Source organism: Pholis gunnellus (genome assembly GCF_910591455.1).
Source record: "Pholis gunnellus genome assembly, chromosome: 3".
Lineage (NCBI taxonomy): Eukaryota > Metazoa > Chordata > Actinopteri > Perciformes > Pholidae > Pholis > Pholis gunnellus.
The window spans coordinates 28,190,777-28,205,665 of NC_136529.1; the positions used below are offsets into that span (position 1 = coordinate 28,190,777).

At 41.2% G+C, this 14,889-nt stretch overlaps 1 protein-coding gene across 2 annotated transcripts in view; it reads right to left on the reverse strand.

Moving 5' to 3' along the window:
• The window catches only part of flnba (filamin B a), a 62,126-nt gene extending 51,616 nt beyond the window's left edge, over positions 1-10,510 (reverse strand). For both annotated transcript variants that reach the window (XM_079156950.1, XM_079156949.1), the window contains exon 1: positions 10,102-10,510. In XM_079156950.1, the coding sequence (XP_079013076.1) occupies positions 10,102-10,393 (292 nt within the window). In that variant the 5' untranslated portion in view covers positions 10,394-10,510. The remainder of the gene's footprint in view (positions 1-10,101) is intronic.
• Between the last annotated feature and the right edge of the window lie 4,379 nt (positions 10,511-14,889).

Genomic DNA, 14,889 nt, shown 5'->3' on the forward strand with positions numbered 1-14,889 from the left:
GGACATTTGATGCCTGGATGTAGATGATACAGTTAATTCTGCAAGTTTCCAAAATAGTGTTGCGGTTCAAAGACCAGAAGAAGAAGAAGAGCAGAAAAGAAAACAGAAGAAGAAAAATAGAAGAGAGGAAGAAATGGAACGAGAGTGAGTAAGAGGACTTAGAGATGTTTGTAGGCGAGCCAGGCTGCAGGAGGTTCACCACGGTGATTATCACCGAACAATGCACCACAACCACACACAGAGTTCAGCGCCACAGAGTGTGTGTGTGTGTGTGTGTGTGTGTGTGTGTGTGTGTGTGTGTGTGTGTGGGGAAGTTGGACTGTATGGTTTGTTAAATTTAGAGTTTGGGGCTTTTGTCTCTCTGTCATCGGATCATCATCATTAACCAAATATTTAGTGAACAGCGACTATCCGTAACTCTACGTCATGTCTGCTGCATCTCCATCCAGACAACAGAGTGTGTGTGTGTGTGTGTGTGTGTGTGTGTGTGTGTGTGTGTGTGTGTGTGTGTGTGTGTGTGTGTGTGTGTGTGTGTGTGTGTGTGTGTGATCAAACACGGTTCAGCACCAGAACACAGACACCAGCTTCACAAAGACACGAGCGTCTGCTGTGAGACAACAGGACTGGTGTTGGCGAGGAAACAAAGAGAGGTCTGTGCGAGTGTGCGTTTGATGTTTTAAACAAATTACCATTTACCTCCATTGTGTTTGGTCGGCATCAGACGTCTCATCACCTCACAAACTTGGCATAAACAGAAACTACGCTTCGATGTTCTTTGGGTGAGCTGGCCCTTTAAAAGGTGACTTTGCGTCACAGATACTTTGTGACTTATATGAAACACATGCACGGTCTGAAGCTGATGGAACAGTAGTGTGTGGTTGCCTCTAAAGCAGTAGTTATTGTTAATCTTGAGGGCAGCAATTTGACGAACGAAGAAAACAACATATGTTCCCAATTCATGACTGTTTTGTATTGTTGGCTTTTTTTCTTATGTGAATACGCTTCTTTACAGCGAGAGAAACCAGGAGATTGACACCACTCTCATATCTATCTGTTAGATAGAAGGTTACAGCCAGCAGCTAGTTAGCTTAGCTTAGCACAAAGACTGGAAACGGGGGGAAACTGCTAGCGTGGCTCTGTCCAAGGTAACATCAACCTACCAGCTCCTCTAAAGCTCAACACTGAACACGTTACATCTCATTTGTTTAATCCGTACAAAACAAAACCCCTTACATGTTAACATGTGAGATTTAGAGCTGCTGGTAGCTCGATTTAGTTACTGTTTAGATGGATTCACGCTAGCGGTTTCCACCCGTTTCCAGTCTTTGTGCTAAGCTAAGCTAATATTTTATAGCAGACGGGCCTCTCGCCAAAGTCACAGGCAAAGGAAAAAAATAGATTTTTAAAGTGACTTTTAACCAGCGTGTTCGTCACTTTGATCTTGAATAAATATTTAGATATCAGACTTTTCTGGTAATAAATCCTTCAAATGTTGCTCAAAGTGAATTCCAGTGTCGTTTGTTCCTTCACATTGAAAAAAAAAAAAAAAAAAAGCAGCACAAAGCGTCTACATTTAGACGTGGAACCAACAAAGAAGCTTTCTCTGCAGAGTGGAGGTGTGTGGGTGAAAGTCTATATCCCAGCCACTCTCAGGTTACCTGTTTCTTCAGCAACACAGAGGCGCTGTGTGTTGTGTCTCACACACACACACACTCTCTCTCTCTCTCTCTCACACACACACACACACACACACACACACACACACACACACTACACCCTCCCAGCGTGGGAGGAGAGCTGATAAACAACACAAACATCTTCACGGTCAACATAATCCCGTCTGTGGAGCGCTGAGCTGCAGGTTTTGGACACATTTTGTTGTCCAATAGGAAGCTTTATAATAATTCGTAGGAGCGACAAACGTCCAATCAAAGCAGCCAGAAGCCGATTGGCTCACGGATGTGATGCACCTCGTGTGTTTTCAGCAGCTTTTTTTAAACCCTCTGACTAGACGGAGCTCTACTTTATGGTTCAGTCACACCTGAACGAGGCCTTTGACAGACTCGCTACATGTCTTAGCTCAGCAGGTCATTTTGTTGTCATTTCCAGGACAAGTCGGGCTGAACTTTGCATGCGAGTGGCGTTTCAAAATGTTACAGCTGACTAAGCTTTCCTGGAAAAGCAGCTGTGAAGTAAGTCAGGCTTATTTCCGGGCAGCCCTGATTTCACAAGTCAAAATCCTGTCACATGACTCACATTTGGAGAACTTCAAGTCTGTGGACGCCAGGCACGAAACTGAGTTATCACAACTAAATATTAACCGAGTTAGAAAACATCCGGGAAAAAATAAATGGCCATAAAAACGTTGAACACATTATACGACTTGCATTTGGGCAACAAAAACATCCAATCACAAAGCTTAAAAATCAGTTACAAACTAAAGATTACACTGATTGAACCGACGATACGATCTACAGTTCACAATTAAATCACAATTTGAAAACTACTCTTTCAAATATGAAAACTGTGGAGCATTAGTGACGATGTTTGCATGCTTACTTTTACAGAATAACAGGAATACTAAGGATGTGTTTTGGCAACAATCCGGCGATACAATATCGAGTTTTAGAAAAACTGTCAGTTTAGAAAACACACCACCATGTTTAACACAACCTGAGCCAACGTCTGCCACAAATCTTTGCATGAAAACAATTACAAATAAATACCCTACAAAACATCCCGATACCCAACTATATTGTCATTTTCTCACATGTTAAAGTATAAAACGCGTTCGTGTCCACAGTGTAAACTCTTTGACGGGTTTGATGTTTGGCATTCTGCAGTAAACTGCTCACGGACGGAGGGAGATCATTGGTGCCGTTTCACACCGATGGTCTGACGGTGTTGTGACTCCAGCTCTGTTTTCTTACAAAGTAATCTGGAACCTGAAAGCACTTTTGCTCTTCAAACCCCAAACGTGGTTTTTGTTCCAACGCCACAAGTCACGCTTCTTTAATCCCACGAAAACCGTCCTTCACGGTGGAGGATCAGAACGTCCAAAACAACTTGCAACAGTCCTCCAGACCTCATTATCGAGTCACTTTTCTCTAGTTTTCCACCTTATTGAGGGCGCCGTGAGCCGCGATTATTGATCTGGTAACAATTATGATTGTGGTTGTAAACATTGATCATCTCGACAGAAGCAGTAAACAAGGAGCTGCTGAAGCTGAAGATCTGGTTGTTTCCGTTTCTTCTTCTTCTTCCAGCCGACACAGTGTGCGGTTCAGCCTCAGTAGCAACAGTGAAAAGCCAAAGATGAGAGCAAAAGCCGGAGCCGTAAATATGACAGCAGCTCTGGTTGTTTCAGGCTTTTCCTCCTGGAGGACTGAAACCAAAGAAGTGAAAGAGACGAAAGAAAAGACGGAACAGAACAAACACGGAGCCGGCGGTTTACTGCGAGAGGAAAAGGAGCCGAGAGGTTTCTGTGAGAGCGGAGAACACGTCCAACTCAAACACTGCAGCCAGACGCATGTACGAGCACACGAGTCTCCAACGGAAATGAAAACGATTCCTTAACTTCACGGTGGAGTCGCACTCGTCTCTGAAATGTTATTGTTCTGTTTAAGTTGCTGCTGGACTTTAAAACAGACTGACGCGCTCTTACACAGCGTGTGAACTCCCCCAGCTACAGTTAAAACGGCTGATTGATCACAATCAGAGTCCACACAGGTTGGTGCATCACTAGTTCAATCACTGGGAAACTATCTGATCAGTATTTAAAGATTTAACCCGATAAATGAAGGGTTTATTTAAACCAAATTGTTGGAACGACGATGGTTTGTGAGTTTCATTTGGTTTCTGTTGAGTTTTAACGAAGTGTGTTTTAATTTCTCCTGTTTTCCTTGTGAGTGAAGAACTTTATTCGTTCTGTCGTCTTATAATCCATCAACAGAGCTGCAGGCCGAAACACGCATCAACCAAACTCCTCTCTGACCCGGATGAATGGATCGTCACTCAGAAATCTCATTTGGTCGTAATAACGTCCTGACAGACTTACTTCTCTTGCATCTCCACACTTCAGCAATGTACTTTGATCTGCCATATATTCTCTTTTTTTTGGAAGAGATAGCAGAAAAACAAAATGAAAAGCTGTTGAGATCTAGAGGTTCAGGAGCCACCGGAGGAGGAGAAGAGCCGAAGGAGGCTGAAGACTCGGATCTGTACGGCGACACAATGAAGGAAGCTACTCGTTGAAGGAGACGACGACGACGCCACACGAGAACATGTGGTCAACAAACTGAAAGCCCAGAAGAAACGGAACACTAACGTCTGTGACCGCAGTAAAGATCACAGAGGAGCGGAACCAACGGCTGCGTTTATGAGGTCTGCAACGAGATGTTTTTGGGAAAGTCTCCCAAATGTTCCGGAGCTCGGGGGGAAAAAAGGCTGCAGATAGAAGACGGTCATTTGTCAAATCTTCCGAATTTAAAAACACCGATACCGGACGGTGCTCAAACTTTAAGTTATCCTTTTCACATTTTCAAAAGTCTGACAGAAAAACACAATTTGTTATGACTTTGGGGGCTTTAAGATGCTGAAACTGGTATTTGGGGGGAAAACCAACCCCTAAAAACATGTTTTTATAATATTTTCTAGACTAAATTGTTGCTATTCTTTTATTTATTTTTTAATAAGAGCAGATGGATAGAAACGTGCGGTGCGTTCACTGACCAGACGTTTTCTTGTGGTCGAGCGTGAAACATTTGAAACATGAAAACCAGAACACGAATATGACGAAGCGCTCAACAACAAGACACGCATGAATCAACAGACACAATAGACGGCAAACAAAAGAGCACTAACGTAAAACAACAATGACTACTTCCCCAAATTAGATGCTTATTGGTTTTCATCAGCACAGAAACCACCAAAAATCTAAAGTTCCTAATGTACAACAAAGCACACACTGTGAGAAGATCCAAGACGGAAGATTAGAAAAACCACCTCAGACACACAAAAATGTCAACAGAAACTTTTACAGCACACACACACACACACACACACACACACACGATGCTGCTGGACTGAAACCACACATCCATCAGCCGTCACAGCTCAACATGCCGAAGACCGTTGTTGACACACAGCAGCACCATGGCAACCGAGAGAGAGAAGGGAGAGAGAGAGTGTGTGTGTGTGTGTGTGTGTGTGTGTGTGTGTGTGTGTGTGTGTGTGTGTGTGTGTGTGTGTGTGTGTGTGTGTGTGTGTGTGTGTGTGTGTGTGTGTGTGTGTGTGTGTGTGTGTGTGTGTGTGTAGTTAGTTAATATGTCACAGAGAGAGAGAGACTCAAATTACAGCCGCTAGTACCACGAAAACGTCACCGTGTCGCAATCTGCATGTTAGCAGCAGACATTAAGACTGCAGCAGATGATTATTATAAACAAGCTTTTAATTATTTAGTTACTAGTTTAGTCTATAAAATGTAGGAGCTCTGGTATCAGCCGGCTCGTTCACACATGGTTTTTTGGAGACGCGTCGTTAGCCGCTAGCTGTTAGCCGCTAGCTGTTAGCCGCACAGCTAGCTGTTAGCCGCTAGCTGTTAGCAGCGGTTTGGCGGTTCCAGCTTGTGTAAAAACTCGCGAGAGTTTGTAAATGTTTTTGAGAGTTTGTGTTCGTGTGAAAGGCCTCAAGTAACCTTCTATCCCTCAACTCGTAGGGTGGGCACATTTACATTGCAGTCAATTATACGCTTTTATCCAAAGCGACTTACAATTCAGGTTCTGTCACACCGTAGGCACACAGCTACGGGAGCAATCTTGGGGTCAAGTGTCTTTGCTCAAGGACACATCGGCACGAGACTAGTGGAGCCGGATCCTCTGATTGAAGGACGGCCCTGCTCTCCGCTCAGCCACGGTCGCCAGTTCTGTGAGACATGTTTACATGCAAATCTGAACGCGATGTGTAATTTGCTCTCAATTGAGGTTCAAGTATCGTAACGACGTCATGAACCAAGTTGAATGTGAAGAGTCATGTTTAGCATCTTAAAGTTACAACGAGGAACTTCCGTTTCGTGTCGCTGTGGATAGAAGCGGAAGCATTTTTCAGGCGCCAGAGTCCCTAAAGACAACCTCTCATGTTACAGCAGCAGGGTCCGACAGTCCGCACCGCTCAGTCCTGGTTCTGGTTCTGGTTCTGGTTCTCTCGTGCCTCCGGCGGACCGAAGCGATACGGCCTCCAAAGTAAATACATGATTCCTGTTTCGGAGTATTTTTTCCTCTTCAGTTAGATATTGAGATGTGCAGAGACTATTGTCTTGCATTGTATCTAGTATCACTGAATCACTGTCGCGACGCAATAATGTCGTGGGCATCGTATTGTGATAACTTCGTGAGTCACTCTGTGATTCCCTTTAGTTTAATGGTCAAAGCTCATCGCAATCAACCAGAGTGTGTTTTAAAAGAAGCTTCTAATGAAGTGGACACAGGCTGAATCACAGCTGCATATTAAAACGAAACGGAAATGTTTATACGTGAGCGATCGTCTTCCAGCTTAAAAAAAACAAAAACAGACTGAGAAACACAAGTCACTTCACACAGTGAGCTAATGTCGCTCTGCAAAATCACAGCCTGAAGGCACCGCAGGTTAACCGTGTGTGTGCGTGTGCGTGTGTGTGTGTGTGTGTGTGTGTGTGTGTGTGTGTGTGTGTGTGCGGTCACATAAACTCACTAAGGTCACAACTGAAAGCTACAGATCCCGTCGGGCCTGTTCTCAGTGTTCTAACCTGGTTCCTCACACATACAGATGACAAAAAGGTAACAGAACTTTCAAGCAGCTTTAAATTTGGAAATAAAAACGGATTTAAAAAAACGCTGTGAAATAATAAAGCCTCCCAGCGGATCGGTCTAACAGCACTCTGCATGTTTTATTGGACCACGTTAAGCATCACGGCCCAATAAAGGTGATGTATGTACTTAGTTTGTGGTATTTCCGATCTTTGTTGGCACATATTTTACTCCAATCTGCCTAATTTTAGCTCCTCGGTTTAGTTTTCCAGCACATTTACGGTAGTTTTCATTCTCAGCACTCGTTAGCATCGTTAGCATCGTTTCTTTTCAGGAGAGCGTCAGAGCGCTGGGGCCAAACTGCTGACTGCTCATTTAAGTCGACGTTATTAAAGTCATTTTGTATCCAAATAAAACGGTTTTGATTGACAAGTTGCTAAATCGTGTGTGTGTGTGTGTGTGTGTGTGTGTGTGTGTGTCCTGAGAACAAAGACTCGTCTTCAGTGTGATGTGACAAAAATCAATCAAAGTTAAAACACTGGATAGACATTTCCAATAGAAACCTCATGTTTTAACAGTAATTATACATTTTTATAACAAACATACAGATAGAAACTAACAATGGAGAAAAAAATAAAACATCTGGGAGAAAAAAAAAGGGAAAAAGTAGAACAAAATGTATTTAGAGCCCAAACTGATTGAAATTGTAGAAACGAATGAACCAAAACCCTGTTTTGTGTGAATGAATGCTGCTTCAAGGACATTTAAGGGTTGCACTGAGCTTCCTCTTCTCTTAATAATTAACAAATTATATCAATAATCTGAGTGTTCTGATCGACTCGAGGATTCATTTCAGCAACAGTTCAAACACCGTCTTCTACCGAAGTCATGACGCAACACACCTGTCTGCACAAGTGGATGGTCCACACCTTGTTTATACAACACACACACACACACAAGGTTTTGCAATCTCGGAGCGATAAAGTCTCAGTCATTATGATTCCTTGACTCTCACTTCAGCTTTTTTTCCACAGAAAATTAAATAGTTTAAAGGCAATAAAAATGATACCTCCACATAAATCATTGGTCCAACAATGAGGAAGAAAAGCCAACGTGACAACCTGCTGCTTTCCCCGTCGTGCAAATCTCCCAGCCGACAGTGAAAGCAGCAGGAGAGACATGAGAGCTGAAACAATGTGAAAACTGCTCAATGAATTAAAAAATAAATATGAAACATTATTGTCTTCAATAAGCCAGGAGCCCCACCTCTCCCTCCCTCTCCCCCTCTCTCTCTCTCCCCCTCTCTCTCTCTCCCCCTCTCTCTCCCTCTCCCTCTCTCTCCCTCTCCCAGAGGTGAGGCATCTGACAAACTATCGTTACCTTTGTAACCAAACTGGTCTCCAGATTCACAGCCTGACTCTCTGTGGTCACGTGGACCTTCTCTCAGTCTCTCAGAGTCCACAGTCACACGCATTTCTGCAGATATTAAACTCAAGATGAGCCTTCTGCAAATAGTGAGCTTCTGTTGTTTCATACAATTTGCTCCGAGAGTGTGCAACTAGAAAAAGTCCTAACAAGCATTAATCGTGACAAGCAGCCAAACAGATCGATGTTCCTTTGAGTGACAAACTGTTCAATTAACAAAGAGTTCTCCTCACTCCCATCAGAGCTCACACTACTCATAACCTCATTCTCTCATTTCACTTGTCTTGTACACACGACACCGGCAGACAGAGCGCTTCAGACTGCTTCTTATTTTTTGCTTTAATGTATTTTTTGTATATAAAAACAATTTGGGCCGAGATGATGATGTCATTTTCCAACCAGCTGACATTGGGTGGTCCTAGATGACAGTCAAACTACTTAAAACAAGAAACAAAAAGGAAATGTAAAGCAATGAAAAGTCTTTGTCTGGTTATTAATAAAGAAAATTAAAAGAAAATAAAGAAATCAGATGTGTGGTAAATATGTTTGAGACACAACAAGCAGCTTGTTAAAGAGAAGATCTGAAGCAGAAGAAGTGAGCAGCGGGTGAAAGGCCGACGTGACATCGGGGTGACATGTTGCCACCAGAGAGTCCTCAGCTCTCCACGTGAAGCCGGGCTCGTGAACACAGGTGTGTCCCCTCCCTGCTCATTAAAACACGCGCTCTCTGTGGTCCTGTGGAGACTCCGCGCACACAACGTGCCAGACTCCATTTAGAAATCTGTCAGTTTAGATGTTGATGCGTGGCGTCAGTAATTACCGTGAGACCCGGCCTGTGAAGCCGCGGATACGAGTAGACCTGCATGTTTGAGTGTTTCACAGGTTTGCTTGTAGTTCTTAATTAAGGAAGTCTTTCACTGTGTTGCACAGAGAGGCAGCAGGTGCGCGTTTACTGAGAACGTTTTTGCGATTTTCACTAAAAACACTGAATAATTAAGGGTTATGTGTATGCCGATATGAAGATTAGTTTATTTCAATTCTATGACTGTTCAAACTACATAATTTACAATATGATGATGTGTCCGGTAGGTAAGAAGATGTTAAACTGCAGGATTCTTAAACACAGTTTGGTTAAGCGCTGCATGTAATGGAAAGAGCAAACTGTCTAAAATGGGAATATAAGCAAAGAATAAGTAATACAGACGATATCTTCTACCACGCGAGGACCTTCTAGAAGATTGATTTTGGTTAACTTTATGATAAGACATGTAGGAACTCTGGGTGACTTCCACACAAGTGAGGACAAAGGTAACGTTGCAGATTGAACTTTGGTCTCAGCCAGCAAACACAATAAAACACAAGCCAAGGAATTCAAAAGCTTCCTCGTGAGCCACCCTTTCCTTTGACATCAGATCACACACACACTCAAGAGGACTAACTTCAAATAAACATCGACTTGTTAAAATGGTTTTATTTCCTCTGGATTCCCAGCGCGGTCTGGTCACCTCGCTAAACGCAGCCAGGTGCGAGAACACCGCTAAAAACCCAAAGATTATACCAGCTCGATGTGTTCTTGTGCGCGTTACATGTGCGCCGAATTGAAGAGTGGGTCCGACTGATTATAGAAATATAATTTACAATAATGTAACATATATCTATGCATGCGTTAAAAGCGGTTAGACTTTAAAACGCCACATTATTGATGGAAGTCCGTGCTTCCCACGACAGAAAACGGTGTGTTGAGGCTACAAACTTGGGAAAACTTCACTGGGACAAATACTATTAGTAGCACGAACTTCCCTGACTCGTGTAGACGCTCCACTAACATTACAAACTAATTTTAGGGTCCACAACTGGTGGTCGTTGGAGCCTCGAGACGAATGAATGGACTCACCGATGGAGACCAGCTTTATGTTCTCCTTGTCCAGGAACTCCAGAGCCACCGACACGTTCTCCAGCTTCATCTGCCTGAAGTTGGGCCTCGGGTGGTACTTTTTGTACATCTTCTTGTGGCTCAGGACCTCCAGCAGCGCGATGAGCCTCAGGCCGTCGCCCAGGTCCAGCTGCAGGTCTCCGATCCGCTTGTTGACGCACTTCAGGTGCTCGTTGGTCCAGCGCGTAAAGGTGTTCTGCTGGATCTTCTTCCATGGCGCGTCCTCCGCCAGGTCCCTGTCCGTCACGGGCATCTTTAGATTTCTTTTCTTCAACACTGTAGGTCAGGAAATGTGACACAAAGCTGTGCCGTGGAGCGTGTGTCGTCTTCCCGCAGGATGTTTCCTCGGAGCAGCCTGAAGTTGGTTTGGAGAGTTCTTCTTTCAAAAGCCTCACTGAGACTGACTCGCTGCTGCTGCTGCGTTCAGGTGCTGCTTTCAAAGCTCGGATTTCTTCTTCTTCTTCTTGGATTTCTTACGTGCACTTGGGATCCTTAATGTTGCATTACCGCCCCCTTCTGGATGCAATCAAAGCCCCACGTTCACCAGCTGTGACATTAACGTGATGTATACCTGAATGCATTAATAATTATAATCCAGTATTATATATGATCTTTATCTCTAAAGGGTATTTCTGCAAATGAGTACTTAAAAGTTTTCTACACTGTAATATTGTTACTTTTACTTACTGCAAGTACAAGATCAGAGTACTTCTTCCACCTCTACTTCTACTGCACTACATATCAGAGGGTAATATCATACATTTTACTCCACAATTACTTGACAAATATAGTTACTAGTTACAAATTAAGATTTGTTTCCCATAAAAACATATGAAGAACTTTTAAATACTTTTTTCTTTTTAGCTGAAACGGAAACGTTTCAGCTAGATAAATAAATCGTCATGGTCTAATGTATGTCAAGTTTTTATTCTATTAATATTTCCATGTTATATATATTTCTATATATGTTGTACTTATGACAAGACAAAACTAACTTATAGCACAATTCATATTAATTCACAAGAAATAAAAACTGAAGTATAAGATTCAGTTAATTTACTGAGATGTGAAAGATTGTTTAATAAAACAAATTTAAAGAAATAAAAATGTAAAAATAAATCAAAGAAGAAAACAAATACACACAGATAAACATTTGTACACATATTAAAACATGATACAGTCAAAGTATTCAAAAAGAAAAAGAAAAACCTAATAATGATACTGAATGGAGGGATGTTTTCTATTTATCTTAATAAAGTTTCCACTGAATTAAAAGTAACGTTTCATATCTTAGATAATTGTCTGAGTCTGTTGTTGTTGTTTAATCAAAATAGTTTGTGAATGTATTGTTTTGATTTTTGAATAAAACGTCTCATATCTTCATTATTTTTATATTTTGGTTACATTATTATTTGTAGTTCATCTATTAAATGTAACATTGATTTTAAAGAGTCTTGGTCACACGTTTCTGCAGAAGATAAATAATCATTTTCATTAAAGAACGAATCACAATTATGTTTCTGTTAGTTTCACTTGATCATTAAACTGTTTGCACATCATAGAAACTCAACACTCCCACTGACATCATTGAAACAAATCTCATAATACTCAAATGTCCGACAGCCGGTGAATGCAGCATCTCAAAGATCGTCTATTAGAGAAGAGCAGATAAACAGAACCACGCTCCACCACACACATATTAAAAATAAGGCCAAATAAAGTAATATGGCCGACAACATAATGAGACAATTAAGTATCAATAATGAAACATTGTGTTGCTTTTTGGTCCCATGATGAACACACTGGATGCTATTAAAGTGTGTTAAAAGTAAAGCGTCCTTTAAAACCCGAGACTCTGATTTAAACTCAGTGTTTGAGTCAGAAGCTCTGATGCTGTCAGAATGGATTATTGATCTGCTCTGTTTACGATCAGTGTTTCTTTCATCTTCAATAAATAATAATCAGAAAACTTTGATCTGATCAGATTCATATTTTCAGACTTTAACAGCGAACAAACTGAGGTTGAGCTTCTGTTTGCAGTTTTGAACGACCCAACCCTCCACGACAAGCCTCAACACAGACACACACACACACAGACACACACACAGACACACATACACACACACACACACACACACTCACCCCTCTGTGTTTAAACAGAGGAAAGTCAGCCATGACTCCTTCATCACTCCTGTGATGTCTCAATAAAAACACGCTGCAGGAGGATCAGTGACGTCTGTGGGCTCGTTTGTACATTTCAGACTTAAGTGTCTTCTGTTTTTCTTTTCCATGAATCATATTTTAATGTTTGTGAGTCAGACGTCTGCATCACTTCACCGCTGCTCAACTCAAGAAGCCGTAAAACATCTTCACATCATTCCATTTTTAACAGATTTCAGGTTTGATTTCTTTTTCTGTTATAATGGCTGATTATTATTATCCAGCTGCCGTCTTTATTTGAGTTAAGGAATAAATGGGAGACCTTGTGAAACAGGATAAAATGTGATTTAAAAAAAGAAAAAGACTTAAAAGTCCGTAAAAACAGAGACAAAACTAGGGACAAAGAAAGACATTTAATCTCATCACAATAATGAAACATTCAGTCAAAGAAAGTGACTTAAAAACTTTTGATCAATTTGTGACAAAATTAGTCAAATTCTTTACTTTTAAAGACCAAATTAAGAGCAAAGACCAAAATTATAACATTTAAAGTAAAACATTTAAATATTTTCAGGTATTGGGAGCTTTTCCTAAGTTGACATATTTACCATGAGAGTGTTTTATTGTTCTCATAAATATGAATTCTTCTCTTCTGGGCTCTTATTTCTCATGAACTTCACGCTGCGAGCGTGTCGTTGAATTCAGTCTCAAACTTCATCTTTAAACACGTTCCTCCTTTTGTTTTAATGTACTTTTTCTCTGTGAAGTCGACTAGTTTTTAAACATTAAACCATTTTTTTCTAACATCGAACAAGAATGAAAACTTTTCTAAAATATATTCATAACGTTGCAGATGTGTGTGCAGTTAATTCCCTCTACATGTTGAAACCTCTCGTCTGGTTAAGATGACATCATGCTGCTGCTGGATGATTGATGCGTGTTTGTCGTGTGAACACACATTCAGCTAATGTGAGCGCAGACAGACACACACACACAGACAGACAGACACACAGACACACACACACAGACAGACACACAGACACACACACAGACACACACAGACTCAGGCCTGTGTTGTGTTCAGTGACTCAGTCTTTGGTTCGTGTGTCTGTGTGACATCACACGTCTCCTGTTTTACTCAGCGGTGGAAAGTACATTTACTCGAGTACTGTCGTGTACTTTTGAGTTTTATTCTCCGCTTCATGTCTGCGACAGCTGAAGTTGTTTTTCAGAATAAGGATTTTAAAACATGATGAACTCACGTCATCACTTCCTCATTTCCCCCAGACAGACTTTTGAGTTAAATTGTCATAATTAGCATATTAATTATTGAGTTATGATGTCACTTTGACCTCCAGATTCTAATCAGTTCATCCTCGAGTCGAGGTGCCAAATTTGAAGAAATTCCCTCCAGACGTTCCTGAACAAAAAAAGTCAAAAAAACAAACTTGTCTTGTTTCAGAACTTTCCTTTTTCTTCTTCTTTTCCTCCGTTCATCAACTCACGACCCCTCAGATTTCTCTGGTGACCCTTTGGAGGGACCCGACCCCGAGGTTGAGAACCACCGGACTGAACTACTTCACTGTTCATAGAGTAGTTAAAGCAGCTCCACGTCATCAGTCTAATAACGCAATAATACGTCAGAGGGAACAGTTCACCGCATAATCAGTACTTTTGATACTTTAAGTAGATTTTATGATGTACTTCTATTTAATTAAGATCTTGGAGGAGCTTTTTACTTGAAGTAGTTCTTCACTGTGGTATTAGTATTTATACTTTAATGTATCCGAGTACTTCTTCCACCATTTATGAGATCTTGACATTAGGTCATAATTTCATGATTTAAATCGATTAAATCATGAAATTATGACCCAATCTCAAGATCTCATAAATCAGTTTTTTTGGCCTTCAGTGAATGCATCGTGCTTCCAAATAAGATCTGTAAAGTCTCTTAAATTCTGTGTACTTTGCACAATACAAATACTTTTGATTGCACGGCCCTTATACATCAACGTTCATAGTATCTCTGCACTGTGTACAATAGAACACAGTACACATCTGTATACTACATCAACATGTTCATACTTACTCTAAATCACCTCATCTTATTTAGATATTTATATTTACCCCACACTCCCAGAATGCTGTGCAGCTTCAGTAACAATGTGACGCCCAATCAGGAGAGCTGGTCGTAGTTTCCGCTCCCGATTTCAAAATAAGAGCGCACTGCCCTTCAAAATAATCTCTGTGATGCATTTCTATGTTGTCATGTTTTAACTGCCGATTGCCTGCGAACCATTGTTGTGTATTACAAGCTTATTACAGGTCCCACTGTTGTGTATTGCTGCCTTGAAGCTTTTAATCCTGTTCAGCTGATCAAGACGTGTTGTTTTTGTTGTTTTATTGCATTTTTACTGCACAACTGGCACATCTACAGCTATCATCATCAATGTGCCGCGTCTTCTGGGAATAAATAAATCTAAATAAATGAAACCTGCATTTGAAGCCCATCAAGTCATCAGAGAGTTAACGGAACCATTTCATCTTGAAAACATTCTTAACTCTAATATACGACGTTATTATCTGCAG